We start from the raw sequence: 19,791 nt of genomic DNA on the forward strand, positions 1-19,791 counted from the left end.
CTGTGGGTGAGAGCCTGACATGGTTCTCAATCTCACAACCCTGAGATCATGACCTGGGCCAAAACCAAGAGTCAAATGCTTAACGGACTGCACCAGCCAGGAGCCCCTAACTGTGTCATTCTTTATTTAACTTGTGGTACAATGTGATTGTTAAATATTTTGTTAATAAACCTTTCTTTTTTTGCCCATGTTTTTCTATTTTACATCTGTTTCTACGTTTATTATTCACTACTATTCACTTTATCTTGTTTTAATAAACAATTTTTCTAATTTGTCAAGAGGCTTTTACATTTTGTTTGTGTTTTACAACTTGACACTCAACTTGGAGTCATATGTATAAGCAACAAAAATGTTTTCAATACTTTTATTCAAAGTACCAATAAAATTGTATCTAAAAAAAGGAAAAACAAAACTGTTCCTTTTACCTATTATTTCAGTGTTTCACTTTATTATTTCCCCTAAGCGGACTGTAAACTATTGGATTTCCCTTTGGGTCATATTCTACAATAGTAAATATATCTGATCTATATCTACATTGATCTACACATATATGTATCAATATACATATGTATTTATATCCTAGCTTGCCAGTAAGAATAACAAGATCCAGAAGCCTTACTGAAGTCCTGAAATTTGATAAAGGGCATCTCCCAGAAACTTCTATCAAACAACACACTTAATAGTGGAACAGTGGGAACATTTTTTAGTAAAATCACGATCAAGTCAAGGATGTTCACTATTATCATTACTAGAGCCCTCGACAATGGAATAAGACCACTGGAAAGAATTAAGAGATATAATTAATATAAAAGACAAGGCAAAACTCTGTGGAGAAAATTTTCATTTATCTTGAAAATTCAAGAGAATCAATGGTCAAACTATTTAAATTAATAGGAGTTCGACAAGGTTGTCAGAGGCAAGATCCATATCAATAATGATGCAAATTCAATGTCAATAACTCCCTTAGGTATCAGCAATAATTATGTTCACTGAAGTAAAAGAGTAGAGTTGAAAACAACCCAAATGTTCATTAATAGGGGAGTGGTTAAGAAAATTATGTGTGTGTACACACTATGAAATATTATTCAGGAGGGGCGGAGCAAGATGGCGGAGGAGTAGGAGACCTGGATTTCGTCTCCTCTCAGGAATTCAGCTGGATAGGGATCAAACCATTCTGAACACCTACAAACTCAACAGGAGATCGAAGAAAAGAAGAGCAACAACTCTCTCATCAGAAAAGCGACCACTTTCTGGAAAGTAGGACGTGCGGAGAAGTGAATCCGAGACGATATTCGGGAGGATAGATGGCGGGGGAGGGGCCTCCGGCGGCCGCTTCTGGCAAGTGATAGAGCCGCGGAGCACAAAATCGGAACTTTTAAAAGTCTGCTCCGCCGAGGGACGTCACTCTGGTGGCTAAGCGGGGGGTGGAACCCTCCGGGACAGTGTGGTCTCAGGACCCTCGGGGTCACAGAAAGACCGGGGGTGCCTGAGTGTGGCAGAGCTCCCAGGTATCGGAGCAGGGAAGCCGGCTGCAGAGGCGGAGCCCAGGCGCGGGCTCTCAGCTCGGGGTGGCCATAAACCGGGATCCGCGGCACAGTCGGGCCACTGCTCCTCCAGCAGGGACCCAACAAGCAGCAGATCCGGGGAGACTCACCTTCCTCCCCTGGGAGGAGCAGGGCGGGAGTGCACCGCAGGGATCTGCTGGGTTTGGAGACTCCACCCAGGGTCGGGTGCCAGAGATAGAAACGCGCGGTCACAGGCCGGGTGAGCACGGAGTGCGGCCGGAGACCGGGGAGACGGGAGTGACTGACGGCTTTTCTCTGGGGGCTCACTGAGAAGCGGGGCCCCGAGTTCTCGGCTCCTCCCGGGCAGAGATTGGGAGGCCGCCATTTTCACTCTCCGCCTCCAAAGCTGTACGGAAAGCTCGCAGGGAACAAAAGCCCCGGAGAGCAAACCCGAGCAGGTTACTTAGCCGGGAGGGGGCAAGGGCGGGGCAATTCCGCCTCCGGCAAAGACATTTGGAAACCACGGCAACAGGCCCCTCCCCAGAAGATCAGTGAGAACAGCCAGCCAAGACCAAGTTTACCGATCAATGAGAACAGCAGAACTCCAGCGCTAGGGGACTACTGCACATAGAATTCATGGCTTTTTTACCATGATTCTTTAGTGTTTCAAAGTTAATTTTTTTTAACTGTCTTTTTTTCTTTTTTTTTCTTTTTGAATTTTTCTTTTTCCCTTTTTCAACCAACATCTTATCAATCCCTTTTTTAAAAAAAAAAATTTTATTTTTTATTTTTAGAGTCATATTCTATCCCTTCATAGTAGTTACCCGTATTTTTGGCTTATATATATAAGTTGTTCTCTCTTTAAAATTTTGAGATAGTTTCTTCTAACAGATTAAAATATACCCTAAATCTCTAGTATATGGTGTTTTCTATTCCCCTGCCTGATCACATCCTCTCCCTTTTTTTTTCTTTTTTTAAATCCTCTTCTTTCTTTTTTTCAAACAACTTCTTATCAATTCCTTTTATAAAATTTTTTATAATTTCCATCTTTACAGTCATATTCCATCCCTTCATCATATCAACCCTTATTTTTGTACATATATAAGTTTTTCTTTCTTTAAAATTTTGGGAGGCACTTTCTTCTAAAAGACCAAAATACACCCCAAATCTAGTGTGTGGAACTGATCTATATACCAGCCTGATCATATTTGATCACATTCTGGTTTTTTTGTTGTTGTTGTTGTTGTGTTGTTTTGTTTGTTTTTGTTTTTATCTTTATCTTTTTCTTTTTTTTCTTTTTCTTTTTTCTCTCTTTCCCTTTCTTTTCCCACTGCTTCAAGTCTTTTCTGATTTGTTTAGAGTATATTTTCTGGGGACGTTGTTACTCTGCTAGCATTTTGTTCTCTCATTAATCTATTCTCCTCTGCACAAAATGACAAGATGGAAAAAATCACCTCAACAAAAAGAACAAGAGGTAGTACCGACTGCCAGGGACCTACTCAATACGGACATTAGTACAATGTCAGATCTAGAGTTCAGAATCATCACTTTAAAGATACTAGCTGGGCTTGAAAAAAATATGGAAGTTATTAGAGAAACCCTTTCTGGAGATGTAAAAGAACTAAAATCCAACCAAGTAGAAATCAAAAAGGCTATTAATGAGGTGCAATCAAAAATGGGGGCGCTAACTGCTAGAATAAATGAGGCAGAAGAGAGATCAGTAATATAGAAGATGAAATGATGGAAAATAAAGAAGCTGAGAAAAAGAGAGATAAACAACTACTGGATCACGAGGGCAGAATTCGAGAGATAAGCGATACCATAAGACGAAACAACATTAGAATAATTGGGATCCCAGAAGAAGAAGAAAGAGAGAGAGGGGCAGAAGGTATAATGGAGCAAATTATAGCAGAGAACTTCCCTAATTTGGGGAAGGAAACAGGCATGAAAATCCAGGAAGCACAGAGAACCCCTCTCAAAATCAATAAAAATAGGTCAACACCCCGACATCTAATAGTAAAACTTACGAGTCTCAGAGACAAAGAGAAAATCCTGAAAGCAGCTCGGGAGAAGAGATATGTAACCTACAAGGGTAGAAACATTAGATTGGCAACAGACCTATCCACAGAGACCTGGCAGGCCAGAAAGGACTGGCAGGATATATTCAGAGCACTAAATGAGAAAAATATGCAGCCAAGAATACTCTATCCAGCTAGGCTGTCATTGAAAATTGAAGGAGAGATAAAAAGCTTCCAGGACAAACAAAAATTAAAGGAATTTGCAAACACAAAACCAGCCCTACAGGAAATCTTGAAAGGGGTCCTCTAAGCAAAGAGAGAGCCTAAAAGCAATATAGACCAGAAAGGAACACAGACAATATACGGTAACAGTCACCTTACAGGCAATACAATGGCACTAAATTCCTATCTTTCAATAGTTACCCTGAATGTAAATGGGCTCAATGCCCCAATCAAAAGACACAGGCTATCAGACTGGATTAAAAAACAAGACCCATCGATATGCTGTCTGCAAGAGACTCATTTTAGAACCAAAGACACCCCCAGATTGAAAGTGAGGGGGTGGAAAACCATTTACCATGCTAATGGACACCAAAAGAAAGCTGGGGTGGCAATCCTTATATCAGACAAATTAGATTTTAAACCAAAGACTGTAATAAGAGATGAGGAAGGACACTATATCCTACTTAAAGGATCTATCCAACAAGAAGATCTAACAATTGTAAATATCTATGCCCCTAACATGGGAGCAGCCAATTATATAAGCCAATTAATAACAAAAGCAAAGAAACACATCGACAACAATACAATAATAGTGGGGGACTTTAACACCCCCCTCACTGAAATGGACAGATCGTCTAAGCAAAAGATCAACAAGGAAATAAAGACTTTAAATGACACACTGGACCAAATGGACTTTACAGACCTATTCAGAACATTCCACCCCAAAGCAACGGAATACACATTCTTCTCTAGTGCCCATGGAACATTCTCCAGAATAGATCACATCCTAGGTCATAAATCAGGTCTCAACCGGTACCAAAAGATTGGAATCATTCCCTGCCTATTTTCAGACCACAATGCTTTGAAACTAGAACTCAATCACAAGAGGAAAGTCGGAAAGAACTCAAATAAATGGAGGCTAAAGAGCATCCTACTGAAGAATGAATGGGTCAACCAGGAAATTAAAGAAGAATTAAAAAAATACATGGAAACCAATGAAAATGAAAACACAACTATTCAAAATCTTTGGGATGCAGCAAAGGCAGTCCTAAGAGGAAAGTATATAGCAATACAAGCCTTTCTCAAGAAGCAAGAAAGGTCTCAAGTACACAACGTAACCCTCCACCTAAAGGAGCTGGAGAAAGAACAGCAAATAAAGCCTAAACCCAGCAGGAGAAGAGAAATAATAAAGATCAGAGCAGAAATCAATGAAATAGAAACTAAAAGAACAGTAGAACAGATCAACAAAACTAGGAGCCAGTTCTTTGAAAGAATTAACAAGATTGATAAACCCCTGGCCAGACTTATCAAAAAGAGAAGAGAAATGACCCAAATCAACAAAATCATGAATGAAAGAGGAGAGATCACAACCAACACCAAAGAAATACAAACAATTATAAGAACATATTATGAGCAACTCTATGCCAGCAAATTAGATAACCTGGAAGAAATGGATGCATTCCTAGAGATGTATCAACTACCAAAACTGAACCAGGATGAAATAGAAAACCTGAACAGACCTATAACCACTAAGGAAATTGAAGCAGTCATCAAAAATCTCCCAAAAAACAAAAGCCCAGGGCCAGATGGCTTCCCAGGGGAATTCTACCAAACATTTAAAGAAGAATTAATACCTATTCTTCTGAAACTGTTCCAAAAAATAGAAATGGAAGGAAAACTTCCAAACTCATTTTATGAGGCCAGCATTACCTTGATCCCAAAACCAGACAAAGACCCCATCAAAAAGGAGAATTACAGACCAATATCCCTGATGAACATGGATGCAAAAATTTTCACCAAAATACTAGCCAATAGGATCCAACAGTACATTAAAAGGATTATTCACCATGACCAAGTGGGATTTATCCCTGGGCTGCAAGGTGGGTTCAACATCCGCAAATCAATCAATGTGATACAATACATTAACAAAAGAAAGAACAAGAATCATATGATCCTCTCAATAGATGCAGAAAAAGCATTTGACAAAGTACAGCATCCTTTCTTGATCAAAACTCTTCAGAGTATAGGGATAGAGGGTACATACCTCAATATCATAAAAGCCATCTATGAAAAACCTACAGCGAATATCATTCTCAATGGGGAAAAACTGAGAGCTTTCCCCCTAAGGTCAGGAACGCGGCAGGGATGTCCACTATCACCACTGCTATTCAACATAGTATTGGAAGTCCTAGCCACAGCAATCAGACAACAAAAAGAAATCAAAGGCATCCAAATCAGCAAAGAAGAAGTCAAACTCTCACTCTTTGTAGATGATATGATACTTTATGTGGAAAACCCAAAAGACTCCACCCCAAAACTGCTAGAACTCATACAGGAATTCAGTAAAGTGGCAGGATATAAAATCAATGCACAGAAGTCAGTGGCATTCCTATACACCAACAACAAAACAGAAGAAAGAGAAATTAAGGAGTCGATCCCATTTACAATTGCACCCAAAACCATAAGATACCTAGGAATAAATCTAACCAAAGAGGCAAAGGATCTGTACTCAGAAAACTATAAAATACTCATGAAAGAAATTGAGGAAGACACAAAGAAATGGAAAAACGTTCCATGCTCATGGATTGGAAGAACAAATATTGTGAAGATGTCAATGCTACCTAGAGCAATCTACACATTCAATGCAATCCCCATCAAAATACCATCCACTTTTTTCAAAGAAATGGAACAAATAATCCTAAAATTTGTATGGAACCAGAAAAGACCCCGCATAGCCAGAGGAATGTTGAAAAAGAAAAGCAAAGCCAGCGGCATCACAATTCCGGACTTCCAGCTCTATTACAAAGCTGTCATCATCAAGACAGTATGGTACTGGCACAAAAACAGACACATAGATCAATGGAACAGAATAGAGAGCCCAGAAATGGACCCTCAACTCTATGGTCAACTCATCTTTGACAAAGCAGGAAAGAATGTCCAATGGAATAAAGACAGTCTCTTCAACAAATGGTGTTGGGAAAATTGGATAGCCACATGCAGAAGAATGAAACTGGACCATTTCCTTACACCACACACAAAAATAGATTCAAAATGGTTGAAAGACCTCAATGTGAGACAGGAGTCCATCAAAATCCTAAAGGAGAACACGGGCAGCAACCTCTTCAACCTCAGCCGAAGCAACTTCTTCCTAGAAACATCGCCAAAGGCAAGGGAAGCAAGGGCAAAAATGAACTATTGGGACTTCATCAAGATAAAAAGCTTTTGCAAAGCAAAGGGAACAGTCAACAAAACCAAAAGACAACCGACAGAATGGGAGAAGATATTTGCAAATGACACATCAGAGAAAGGGCTAGTATCCAAAATCTATAAAGAACTCATCAAACTCAACACCCAAAGAACAAAGAATCCAATCAAGAAATGGGCAGAAGACATGAACAGACATTTTTCCAAAGAAGACATCCAAATGGCCAACAGACACATGAAAAAGTGCTCAATATCGCTCGGCATCAGGGAAATCCAAATCAAAACCTCAATGAGATACCACCTCACACCAGTCAGAATGGCTAAAATTAAGAAGTCAGGAAACGACAGATGTTGGCGGGGATGCGGAGAAAGGGGAACCCTCCTACACTGTTGGTGGGAATGCAAGCTGGTGCAGCCACTCTGGAAAACAGTATGGAGGTTCCTCAAAAAGTTGAAAATAGAACTACCATATGATCCAGCAATTGCACTACTGGGTATTTACCCCAAAGATACAAAAGTAGGGATCCGAAAAGGTACGTGCACCCCGATGTTTATAGCAGCAATGTCCACAATAGCCAAACTGTGGAAAGAGCCAAGATGTCCATCAACAGATGAATGGATAAAGAAGATGTGGTATATATACACAATGGAATATTATGCAGCCATCAAAAGGAATGAGATCTTGCCATTTGCAACGACGTGGATGGAACTGGAGGGTATTATGTTGAGTGAAATAAGTCAAACAGAGAAAGACATGTATCATATGATCTCACTGTATGAGGAATTCTTAATTGCAGGAAACAAACTAAGGGTTGCTGGAGTGGTGGGTGGGGTGGGAGGGATGGGGTGACTGGGTGATAGACACTGGGGAGGGTATGTGCTCTGGTAAGCGCTGTGAATTGTGCAAGACTGTTGAATCTCAGATCTGTACCTCTGAAACAAATAATGCAATATATGTTAAGGAAAAAAAAAAAGAAGAAGAAGAAGGTAGCGGGAGGGGAAGAATGAAGCGGGGGAAATCGGAGGGGTAGACGAACCATGAGAGACGATGGACTCTGAAAAACAAACAGGGTTCTAGAGGGGAGGGGGGTGGGAGGATGGGTTAGCCTGGTGGTGGGTATTGAGGAGGGCACATTCTGCATGGAGCACTGGGTGTTATGCACAAACAATGAATCATGGAACACTTCATCTAAAACTAATGATGTAATGTATGGGGATTAACATAAGAATAAAAAAAATAAAAAAAAAAAGAAATATTATTCAGTAGTTGAATTAATTAGATCTAAATGTAAATGTATTAGCATGGAAATAACCCCAAGTCCTACAGTTGAGTAATAAAAGCAAGCTGCAGAATAATTTCGTCAATGTTAAAAATAAAACACAAGTTGACTGTATTTTCTATAGGTTATATATATATGTGAAAATCAATAAAAAAAGTCTGAAAGGTTACCTACTGGATGAATAACAATGTTTTTTTCTTGGGAGAGGACTGAGATTGGGGGTGAATCAAGGTGGACTTTAATCTCTAGTGTTTTTTTTTAAAGGAGAAAGTACTACTTGTGTAGGTAAAAATAAAAACAATTTTAAAATGCAATAATTTGCTGTATTCACCTAATTAATTTCACTGAAATTTGCCCACATTTTAATATGTAAAAGGAAATTGCTTTCTAGTTTATTAAACTTTGATTCATTCAACAACTAGTGAAGACCACAAGTTATGCTCAGTACAATGGATACAATGGCAAGCAGGACAGACATGGTTTCTGCCCTCCTGGAACTTACAATCAAGTGGGAGAAGCAGATAACAAACAAATAACGAAATAATTACACATCATAAGACATTTAAACAGAAATGAGCAGCAGGGTTTGATGGGAAATACTGTGGTTGAGGCAGACTGCCCAAAATAAGAGACATTTCGATCACATATTAGGCCACAAAACAAGCCTCAACAAATTCAAGAAGATCGAATTCATATCCTGCACCTTTTATGGCCGCAATGCTATGAAACTAGAAGTCAACCACAAGAAAAAGTCTGGAAAGATCACAAATACATGGAGGTTAAATAACATGCTACTAAATAGTGAATGGGTCAACCAGGAACTCAAAGAAGAAGTAAAAAAAAAAAAAAATACACGGAGACAAATGAGAATGAAAACAGAACAGTCCAAAACCTCTGGGATGCAGCAAAAGTCATTCTAAGAGGGAAGTTTATAGCAATACAGGCCTACCTTAAGAAGCAAGAAAAATGTCAAATAAACAACCTAACCTTGCACCTAAAGGAGCTAGAAAAGGAACAATAAAAAAAGCTTAAAACCAGCAGAAGAATAGAAATAATAAAGATGAGAACAGAAATAAATGTTATAGAAACTAAAAAAAATAATAATAATAAGAATAGATCAGTGAAACCAGGAGCTGGTTCTTGGGAAAAAAATCAATAAAACTGATAAACCTCTGGCCAGACTTATCAAGAATAAGGAGAAAGGATTCAAATAAATAAAATTACAAACAAGAGAGGAGAAATAACAACCAACGCCACAGAAATACAAACAATAATAAGAGAATATTATGAAAAAGTATATGCCAACAAATTGGACAATTCCTAGGAACATATACTACCAAAACTGAAACAGGAAGAAATAGAAAATTTGAACAGATTGATAACTGGCAAAGAAATTGAGTCAGTCAATTATCATATGGTTTCACTCATATGTGGAACATAAGGAATAGCACGGAGGACCAGAGGGGAAGGGAGGGAAAACTGAATGGGAAGAAATCAGAGAAGGAGACAAACCATGAGAGACTCTGGACTCCAGGAAACAAACTGAGGGTTACAGAAGGGAGGGAGGTGGGGGGATGGGCTAGCTGGGAGATGGGTATTAAGGAGGGCACGTGTGGTGATGAGTACTGGGTGTTATACGCAACCAAGGAATCATTGAACACTACATCAAAAACTAATGATGTACTATATGCTGGCTAATTGAACAAGATAATAATAATTTAAAAAGGCTAAATAGTAAAAAACAAAAAACAAAAAAACAAAAAACCCTCCCAAATTATATACATGTAGTTTAACCAAGGCCATCTGGAAATAATCCTTCATATTTGTCTTTATTGTCTTACTCCATGGTTCCTGAATGTCCATCCCAGACTGGTGCCAAACTGGTTGCATCAGAATCATTTTAGTTTTGGGGGATGCCTGGGTGGCTTAGTCGGTTAAGCATCTGCCTATGGCTCAGGTCATGATCCCAGGGTTCTGGGATTGAGCCCCGTGTTGGGCTTCCTGCTCAGCAGGGGAGTCTGCTTCTCCTTCTCTCTCTGCCACTGCTCTTTCTCTCTCAAATAAATAAATAAAATCTTTACAACAAAAAAGAAATTGAGTCAGTAATCAAAACACTCCCAACAAACAAAAGTACAGGACCAGATGGCTTCACAGGCAAATTCTACCAAACATTTAAAGAAAAACTAATACTTATTCTTAAACTATTCCAAAAAATAGAAAAGGAAGGAAAACTTCCAAATTCATTCTATGAGGCCAGCATTGCCCTAATCATAAAACTAGATAAAGACATGATTGAAAAAGAGAACTACAGGCCAATATCCCTGATGAACATAGATGCAAAAATTCTTAACCAAATGATAGCAAACTGAATTCAACAATACATTAAAAATATCATTCACCATGATCAAGTGGGATTTATTCCTGCAATGCAAGGGTGGCTCAGTGTTAGCAAATCAGTTGATGTGGTGCATCACATCAATAAGAGAAAGGATAAGATCATTTTACAGCTACCTGATCATTTCCATGCATGATAAAAACCCTCAACAAAGTAGGTTTATTTTTTTATTATTTTCTATTAAAGGTTTATTTATTTATTTATTTAGGGAGAGAGAACACGCATGTGCATGTGAACTTGAGTTGGGGGAGGCGCAGAGGGAGAGAATCCTCAAGCAGACTCCCTGCTGAGCAGTGACCCAATTTGGGGCTCAATCCCATGACCATGAGCTCACAACCTGAGCCAAAACCAAGAGTCAGACACTCAACCAACTGATTCATCCAGGCGCCTCAACAAAGCAGGTTTAGAGGGAACATACCTCAACATAATAAAGGCCATATGAAAAACCCAGAGCTAACATCATCCTTAATGGGGAAAAAACTGAGAACATTTCCCTTAAGGTCAGGAACAAGACAAGGATGTCCACTCTCACCACTTTTATTCAACATAGTACTGGAAGTCTTTTTTTTTTTTTTTAAGATTTTATTTATTTATTCATGATAGAGAGAGAGAGAGAGAGAAACAGAGGGAGAAGCAGGCTCCCAAGGAGCAGGGAGCCCGATGCGGGACTCGATCCCAGGACCCTGGGATCATGACCTGAGCCGAAGGCAGATGCTTAACCATCTGAGCCACCCAGGCGCCCCTTATAGTACTGGAAGTCTTAGCCATAGCAATCAGACAACAAAAAGAAATAAAAGGCATCCAAGTCGGTAAGGAAGAGTCAAACTTTCACTATTTGCAGATGACATGATACTATATATAGAAAACCCAGAAGACTCCACCAAAAAATTGATAGAACTGATAAACGAATTCAGTAAAGTTGCAGGATACAAAATCAACATATATAAATCTGTTGCATTTCTATACACCAATAATGAAGCAGCAGAAAGAGAAATCAAGGAATCAATCTCATTTACAATTACACCTAAAATAATAAGATACTTAGGAACAAACCTAACCAAAGAGGGGAAAGATCTGTACTCTGAAAACTTTAAAACACTGATGAAAGAAATTGAAGATGACACAAAGAAATGGAAGACATTCCATACTCATGGATTGGAAGAACATGTCTGTACTACCCAAAGCAATCTACAGATTTTATGTAATCCCTATAAAAATACCAACAGCATTTTTCACAGAGCTAGAACAAACAATCCTAAAATTTATATGGAACCACAAAAAAACCTGAATAGCCAAAGCAAACGTGTTCTCTCTCCCTAAATAAATAAATAAACCTTTAATAGAAAATAATAAAAAAAATAAACCTACTTTGTTGAGGGTTTTTATCATGCATGGAAATGATCAGGTAGCTGTAAAATGATCTTATCCTTTCTCTTATTGATGTGATGCACCACATCAATTGATTTGCTAACACTGAGCCACCCTTGCATTGCAGGAATAAATCCCACTTGATCATGGTGAATGATATTTTTAATGTATTGTTGAATCCAGTTTGCTATCATTTGGTTGAGAATTTTTGCATCTAAAACGTGAAAACGTGAAAAAAGAAAAGCAAAGCTGGAGGCATCACAATTCCGGACCTTGGGTTATATTACAAAGCTGTAGTAATCAAAACAGTATGGTACTGGCATAAAAATAGACATATAGATCAATGGAACAGAATAGAAAACCCAGAACGAACCCACAAGTATATGGTCAATTGATATTCAACAAAGCAGGAAAGAACATCCAATGAGGAAACAGTCTCTTCAACGAATGGTTTGGGAAAACTGGACAGCAACATGCAAAACAATGAAACTGGACCACTTTCTTTTTTTAAAAAAGATTTTATTTATTTATTTGACAGAGAGAGACACAGCGAGAGAGGGAACACAAGCAGGGGGAGTGGGAGAGGGAGAAGCAGGCTTCCCGCTGAGCAGGGAGCCCGATGCGGGGCTTGATCCCAGGACCCTGAGATCATGACCCTAGTCGAAGGCAGATGTTTAATGACTGAGCCACCCAGGTGCCCCACTGGACCTCTTTCTTACACCATACAGAAAAATAAATTCATAATGTATTAAAGACCTAAATGTGAGACCTGCAATCATAAAAATCCTAGAAGAGAATGTAAGCAGTAACTTCTCTGACAACTGCTATAGCAATTTCTTACTAGATATGTCTCCTGAGGCAAGGGAAACAAAAGCAAAAATAAGCTATTGAGACTGCATCAAAATAAAAAACTTCTGCACAGCGAAGGAAACAATCAACTAAACTAAAAGGCAACCTACTGAATGGGAGAAAATATTTGCAAATGACATATGTGATAAAGGGTTATTATCCAAAATATATAAATCACTTATACAACTCAACACCTAAAAGACAAATAATGCAATTAAAAATGGGCAGAAGACATAAACAGATATTTCTCCAAGAAGACATCCAGATGGCCAACAGACACATGAAAAGATGCTCATCATTACTTATCATCAGGGAAATGCAAATCAAAACTAATTGAGATATCACCTCACACGTGTCAGAATGGCTAAAATCAACGACACAAGAAGCAAGTGTTGACGAGGATGTGGAGAAAAAGGAACCCTCAAGCCCTGTTGGTGGGAAGGCAAACTGGTGCAGCCACTGTGGAAAACAGTATGGAGATTTCTCAAAAAGTTAAAAATAGAACTACCCTGTGATCCAGCAACTGAACTACTGGGTATTTCCCCCAAAGAATACAAGAACACTAGTTCAAAGGAATACATGCACCCCGATGTTTATAGCAGCATTATTTATAATAGCCAAATTATGGAAGCATCCTAAGTGTGGATCGATATGAGAATGGACAAAGAAGTTGTGATATATACATATATATATATATACACACACACATATATACAATGGAATATTATTCGGCCATAAAAAGAATGACATCTTGCCATTTGCAGTGACATGAATGGAGCTAGAGAGTATAATGCTAAGCAAAATAAGTCAGACAAAGATAAATACCACAAGATTTCACTCATATGTGGAATTTAAGAAACAAAACAAACAAGCCAAGAAAAAGAGAGAGAGTGTGTGAGAGAGAAACCAAAAAACAAGACTCTTAACTCTAGAGAACAAACTGATGGTTACCGGAGGGGAGGGTGTTGGGGGATGGGTGACATAGGAGATGGGGATTAAGGAGGGCACTTGTGATGAGCACCGGGTGATGTACGGAAGTGTTGAATTACTCTATTGTATGCTTGAAACTAATATTACACTGTATGTTAACTAACTGGAATTTAAATAAAAACTTAAAAAAAGTAATGCTTGGAGGTCAGATCAACAGGACTTTATGTTTAATGAGATATAAGGGTGAAGAAGAGGGAGGTGTCAAGTACTTTCAGGCTCAAGGGCAGGGAAGAGTTCAGAGGAATGGAGGGACTGAAAGGAAGCCAGTGTGGCTGGAGCGGAGGGAGTGGCGGGGGTGGGTGGGGGCGGTGGAGGTGGGGAGGCGGGGAGGTTAGAGGAGATGAGGTCAGAGTGGTAGGCAGGAGCCAGGTGATTCACGGCTAGGTAAGGACATGGGAAAGAGTTTGAATTTACTCTAAGTGCCATGGGACGCTACTAAAAGATTTTAGACAGGGTGTGGCTTATCTTTTCTCAAAAGCCACTTTGGCTTCAGTGTGGGGATCGGCTTGGAAGGGGACAAGAGAATCAAGATCAGTTAGGAAGCTGTTGGAACGGTCTGAGGATAAAGTCTTGGGGATGGTACAACTAGACAGATGTGAGATTCCTTTGAATGGGAACTGATTACTTTTCTTGAATTAAGTTCTTTATGTATATATCTGAGTCTAACCGTAGAGAAGTTTTTTTAAATTATTTTCTCCATTTATATACTATGTGTTTATTTCCTCTTTCATTTCTAGAAGACATTTCCCCAAAACATTTAGCATTTGCATTTGCTGCTCTGATTAAATCCTTCCTATCCCTACACATACTTGCTCAGGAATTGATGAGATTGGAGGATTCTGAAATGCTTCAAACCTTACCCTGAGATCCCCTTCATTCGACACAGTTGAAATGATAAAAATGTAAGAACCATTTTATCCCCTCCAGATTATTGACCTGGCTGAAATAAACTGCATTCAAACCTAAGCATTTCTTAAGGCAATTTACCCATTAACAGCATAGTTCACTTTCAGGACCTGTTTGCTTATCCAGTAAGTACTTAACAGGTTCCAAATTTTAGACTTTCATAATGGGCCTCTTGATTTTTCTTGCATATCTGGGACAGAACGGGATGGATGTCTGGAACATTTGGAAAGTGTTGTTAAGACGTTACATCATTACTTAAGGATACCATAAGCATATCCTCCTGTTTCCAACACCGTCAAAGGGCAAAGTCAAAACAGACTGCGAACTGGACAACGTTGAATTAAAGATTCACCTCCAAGCATTAGGCTATCCATTATTCCTCCTCAGTGGACGCTCTTCTCAGACCGAAGTTGTCCGCTTCAGAAAAAAGAAGCCTGCTACTAGGGAGGCTATAAATAGACTGGGCCCAGGAGTAAGGACATTCTGTACCCATGTCATGAAACCATGAGAGGCAAGGAGTGCAGAGGCATCCTTTATGTTTGTTGGGGACTTTGAAGGCAACCTAGAGGGGAAGAGGAGGCCCAGAAATATAAAATGGCGGTGGTTGTGGGCAGTGGGAGGAGAATGTATTTGTACCACAGTAAGGCACGGGCATAGTGTGTTGTCAGTGAGAAAGAGACAAGCAGCCTCTGACATCTGGGACCCAGCCTGCCACAATTAAGTGGGCCTTGGTGTTTTCTTGTTGAACATAGTCTCACGGAACATCAACATTAGGGAAGGTCGTTCTGCGACCATGACAGATCAAGACAAAAATAAGACCACTCCACCATCATGTCTGAACATAGTCAAAATATGAAAAGTGTCCAACCCACAAAAATTACCAAACATCTCCTATCCTGGCTAACACGAGTGACTGTTGTTTCTTTACCAGTTACTGCTCTAGCTTCAGGTCAGTCTTCCCCATTTAGAGAGAAGATTGATTTAGAAATCCAATTGCAGAATTGCCCCCACTTTCTGATAGCCTCTAAACCAAGAACAAAACCAGCTAGAGTAGTTGACTCAGCCTGGTTTCCCCAGGAATTTCCTGGTTTAAGCACTGAAAATCCCACATTCCAGGAAATCCTTCAGTCTCAGGCGAACTGGGATGGTTGGTAAATGGCTTGCTTCCCTAAACCCTCGTCCAGATCATCGAAAGCAAGCCCAAATCCTTTAAGTCCCTTCTACCACCCTCTTATTGATGTGACCCATGGTGTCCCATGGTGCACATTCTCCCTTTGCTGCAGTAAATAATAAACCTAACTTTTCCGATGACAGGTCTGCCCCTAGTGGTCTTTGGTCAGAGGGCATTGACATCAGTAAGCAAGGAGGCACAACATTGTGGAAAGGCTCCCAAGGCCCAGCATGGAAAAATGGGACCGAAGGAATGCAGAGGTAAGTGGAGCAGGGCAGGAAGGAAAGGGTGCTACAGCCCTGAGGGGGCCAGAGTGTGATTTTCTGAAAAGGTGGTTTTTAGGGGTGATAAAAGATGAGGTGATGGAGATGTAGCCGGGAGGTTCTGGAGGAGGAGGAGGAGGAGGAGGAGGAGGAGGAGGAGGATTTGTTGCCCCACCCTCTGTGCTTAAACAATCATTGAACACTACATCAAAAATTAGTGATGTACTATGTGTTGGCTAATTGAACATAATAATTAAAAAAATAAAAAAGAATAATACAAAAGTAAAAAAAAAAAACAAAACCCAGAACACTAATGAAAAGACAGCAAAAATTCACACCATTTTGGCTTCTGTTACAAAATAATGACTCGGTCTTTAATGGTCTAGAAGTTGATCATAGAGTTTTTGTATCCACACTTGCTTCACTGTGTCGACTGCATCATCTAATAATTTCTATATAAGGGAAATTTCTGGGAAGGGAGAACTCCAATAACACGCTACTTGACAGGTCTTATAACTGCAAGACACTAAACTTACAATTTTAATTCTTCAGGGCTGAGAACATTGAATGTTAAAGATCAATAATCAGAGAGGGAGACAAACCATGAGAGAATCTTAACTCTAGGGAATAAACTGAGGGTTGCTGGAGGGGAGGGGGTGGGGGGATGGAGTAACTGGGTGATGGGCATTAAGGAGGGCATGTGATGTGATAGCGCGGGGTGTTATATAAGATTGATGAATTACTGAACTCTACCTCTGAAACTAATGATGTACTATATGTTGGCTAATTGAATTTAAATAAAAAAATAAAGTGGTAATAGGAGAAGTGAAAAAATAAAATAAAGGCCCAACAACAGTGCCTGACATATAGTAAAGGGCAACAAATATAAACTATTACAATGACTATCATTATGCTCTCTTTTTCAATGCACTTATTTGAAAAGAGGGACAATGCAGTAGTTTTAAAAAATGTTTTTGATCACGTATCCTTGAGTACGCTGGAAGTACATATCGAATGCTAAATGTAACTGCCTTGTTTTTAATACTCTGCTCGGAGTCAGACGTTCAGATGACTGTGTGCATGCCTTTTGGCGAGATTTACTGTTAAGTGACCTTTGGCAAATCTTTTCAAATCAGTGGCTGGGTCCCCACATTCCACTAGACGTTGGCCCCTACTGCACGTTGCAAAGCAAGTTTTGAAAACCGGACTGCTATTTAGTTTGGTACTGTTTATACTTCAAAAATAGCAGGGGGGTGAAAACAAGGCGATGGTCCGTGCAAAAGGAAACCTAGAGCACTCAGAATCCAAGTTGAAACATTAGGGAAGTAGGTTCCTTAGAACAGGTTTAGTTTCTGATTTTCATGAGAAGGCTGTGTCTATTTCTACAAAAATAAAAGTCACCTGTAAAAATGTAGGAATACACAGGGAAGGCTTCTGGAGTTCTCTGAACTCCAAAAGAAAAAAGTGTGAATGCCTGAGTTCTGGGAGCATCCAGGATATATTACAAAAGTTAGCGAGTGGCGTTTTGTACACTTATGATGATTTTGTACTGCTGAAAAGACCGTCTTTACCTGGCGTTTTGATACCCAGAGAAACAAGCAGCTTGGTTTTCCCACATTAGTACTAAGCTGCCATATTGCATGTGTATAACCTGCATGTTCCAATCGCTACTATTCTTAACACAAATTTGATTTTCTCTCTTTTACAATTCTGAAATGTGTTGAATTTACATTAATTTCCTCAGGGGCCAAGTTTGGTGGTGATAACCAGTTATCCTGATATTGTGTTTTTGCAGTTCTTACCCTGTTTGAAATTCTTACCTTTTTTTTTTTTTTCTTTAGCCATCTGGGGCTAGAAATACCCATTCTTGCCCATAGTATAGAAAACTTGGGTAAGAAATCTAGCTCTTTTTTTTTTTTTTAAAGATTTTATTTATTCTTTTGACAGAGAGAGACATAGCGAGAGCAGGAACACAAGCAGGGGGAGTGGGAGAGGGAGAAGCAGGCTTCCCGCAGAGCAGGGAGCCCGATGTGGGACTCGATCCCAGGACCCTGGGATCATGACCTGAGCCGAGGGCAGACGCTTAACGACTGAGCCACCCAGGCGCCCAAGAAATCTAGCTCTTTACTAGTTTAAACACCATTTACTTGGAAAGTGGCATTGTTTCACAAAACAAATAAAATGAAAACAGTAATTCTCGGAAGTAAATTCCAATATGAAGTTAATAAATTAGATGATTATATTTACTTATGAAGTCCTAAGTAAATACTTCTAAGGGAAACTTTTACTTTTGATGTAAATTTCAGTGTGATCCTATTTCTACCATGCCTTTTCCAATATATAATTTTTCTTAGGGCGTAGTTTTATATGTATTAGTCCCACAAACAGATTCAAATCTCATACACAGCAGATAGTCGAATTCTCATTTCTGTAAACATTTTGTACACTTACAAGATGCTATTGTTTACTCATAATAATTAATCAGTTTTATAGTTACTGCATACTTGAATACGTACAATCCTTTCTGCCTAAGAAAATGAATTGAACTGAAAAACACAAATTGAAAATGGATATAAAATATTTGTTTTCTTTAATGTTCATAGGTAAGGTACGTTTTCTTCAAAAGCAGTTATGTAATAAACAGTGAGCAAACTAATACAACTAAGAAACTCGTGAAAGAAAATAGGGATCACTTCATGAATTGTTTTTGTCCTTGGAGCAAATTAATTACAAATATTAAGTAATAATAGTAAAGAGATTCCAAGTCGTGCTGGGCAAAAAATAAATAAATAAATAAATAGTTTTACAATGTCATTGCCAGATCTTAGAGTAATTCTAGATGGAAATACCATTTTAAGATAAACAAAGACATAAACCCTCTTTGGGACTCGGATGTTACTTACCGAAATTGGCCATCTGTATCGTCTGGTTGCCAGTGTCCGGAACATTGTAAATCACAACAGCATCTGCGTTTCTTCTGCCCGCTGCTTGAATTTTTTCCAAAAATGTACAATTACCTCTTTCTATCAGCGCAATCCAGGGACTGTTAGTATTAGTAAACTCAGTGTTGTAGTCACAAGCTTGGTACTTATTGTTCTTAGGGATGCTCACCACCCCCATAGCATTAGCCACTGGTGAAGCTAATCCATAAACACCACATTCACACCTCTCTATTGTAGTGTAGTTGCTGGTTTCATTATAATAAGTCACAGTCACATAGGCATTCATTGAAAAAGACGCTGTGATTTTAAATAAGAAGATAAAAATTACAAGCAGCCAAAAACAACTGGACTTATTCTCCTGGTTCATTGCTCGTTCATCTGAACATAAAACTTAAGATGTCTGCCGGTATTTCCAACTATCAGTCACCATTTGTCCACTCAGGTCCCTGCTAAGCAGAAGTTTGAAATTTCAGTTGCGAGTAGGTAACTGATCTCACCTCTAGCAACGTAAGCTCTGAATACATCAGCTCTATTTCACTTTAGTTACCTACATTCTCCCTTGCCTGCCCCTCCTCCAGCGGTACACACGTAACCTTTAACCAGGACTACCTTAGCAATAAATAACACCATAAACTTTATTCTACATGTCAACTTATCAGGATTGGATGACTTCCTGCA

The 19,791-nt window shown here is 39.2% G+C and overlaps 1 protein-coding gene across 2 annotated transcripts in view; it reads right to left on the minus strand.

Moving 5' to 3' along the window:
* Positions 1–19,791, minus strand: part of RNF128 (ring finger protein 128) — a 112,365-nt gene extending 92,574 nt beyond the window's left edge. For both annotated transcript variants that reach the window (XM_021678145.1, XM_021678140.2), the window contains exon 1: positions 19,075–19,791. In XM_021678145.1, the coding sequence (XP_021533820.1) occupies positions 19,075–19,480 (406 nt within the window). In that variant the 5' untranslated portion in view covers positions 19,481–19,791. The remainder of the gene's footprint in view (positions 1–19,074) is intronic.

Source organism: Neomonachus schauinslandi, chromosome X, assembly GCF_002201575.2.
Source record: "Neomonachus schauinslandi chromosome X, ASM220157v2, whole genome shotgun sequence".
Classification (NCBI taxonomy): Eukaryota; Metazoa; Chordata; class Mammalia; order Carnivora; family Phocidae; genus Neomonachus; species Neomonachus schauinslandi.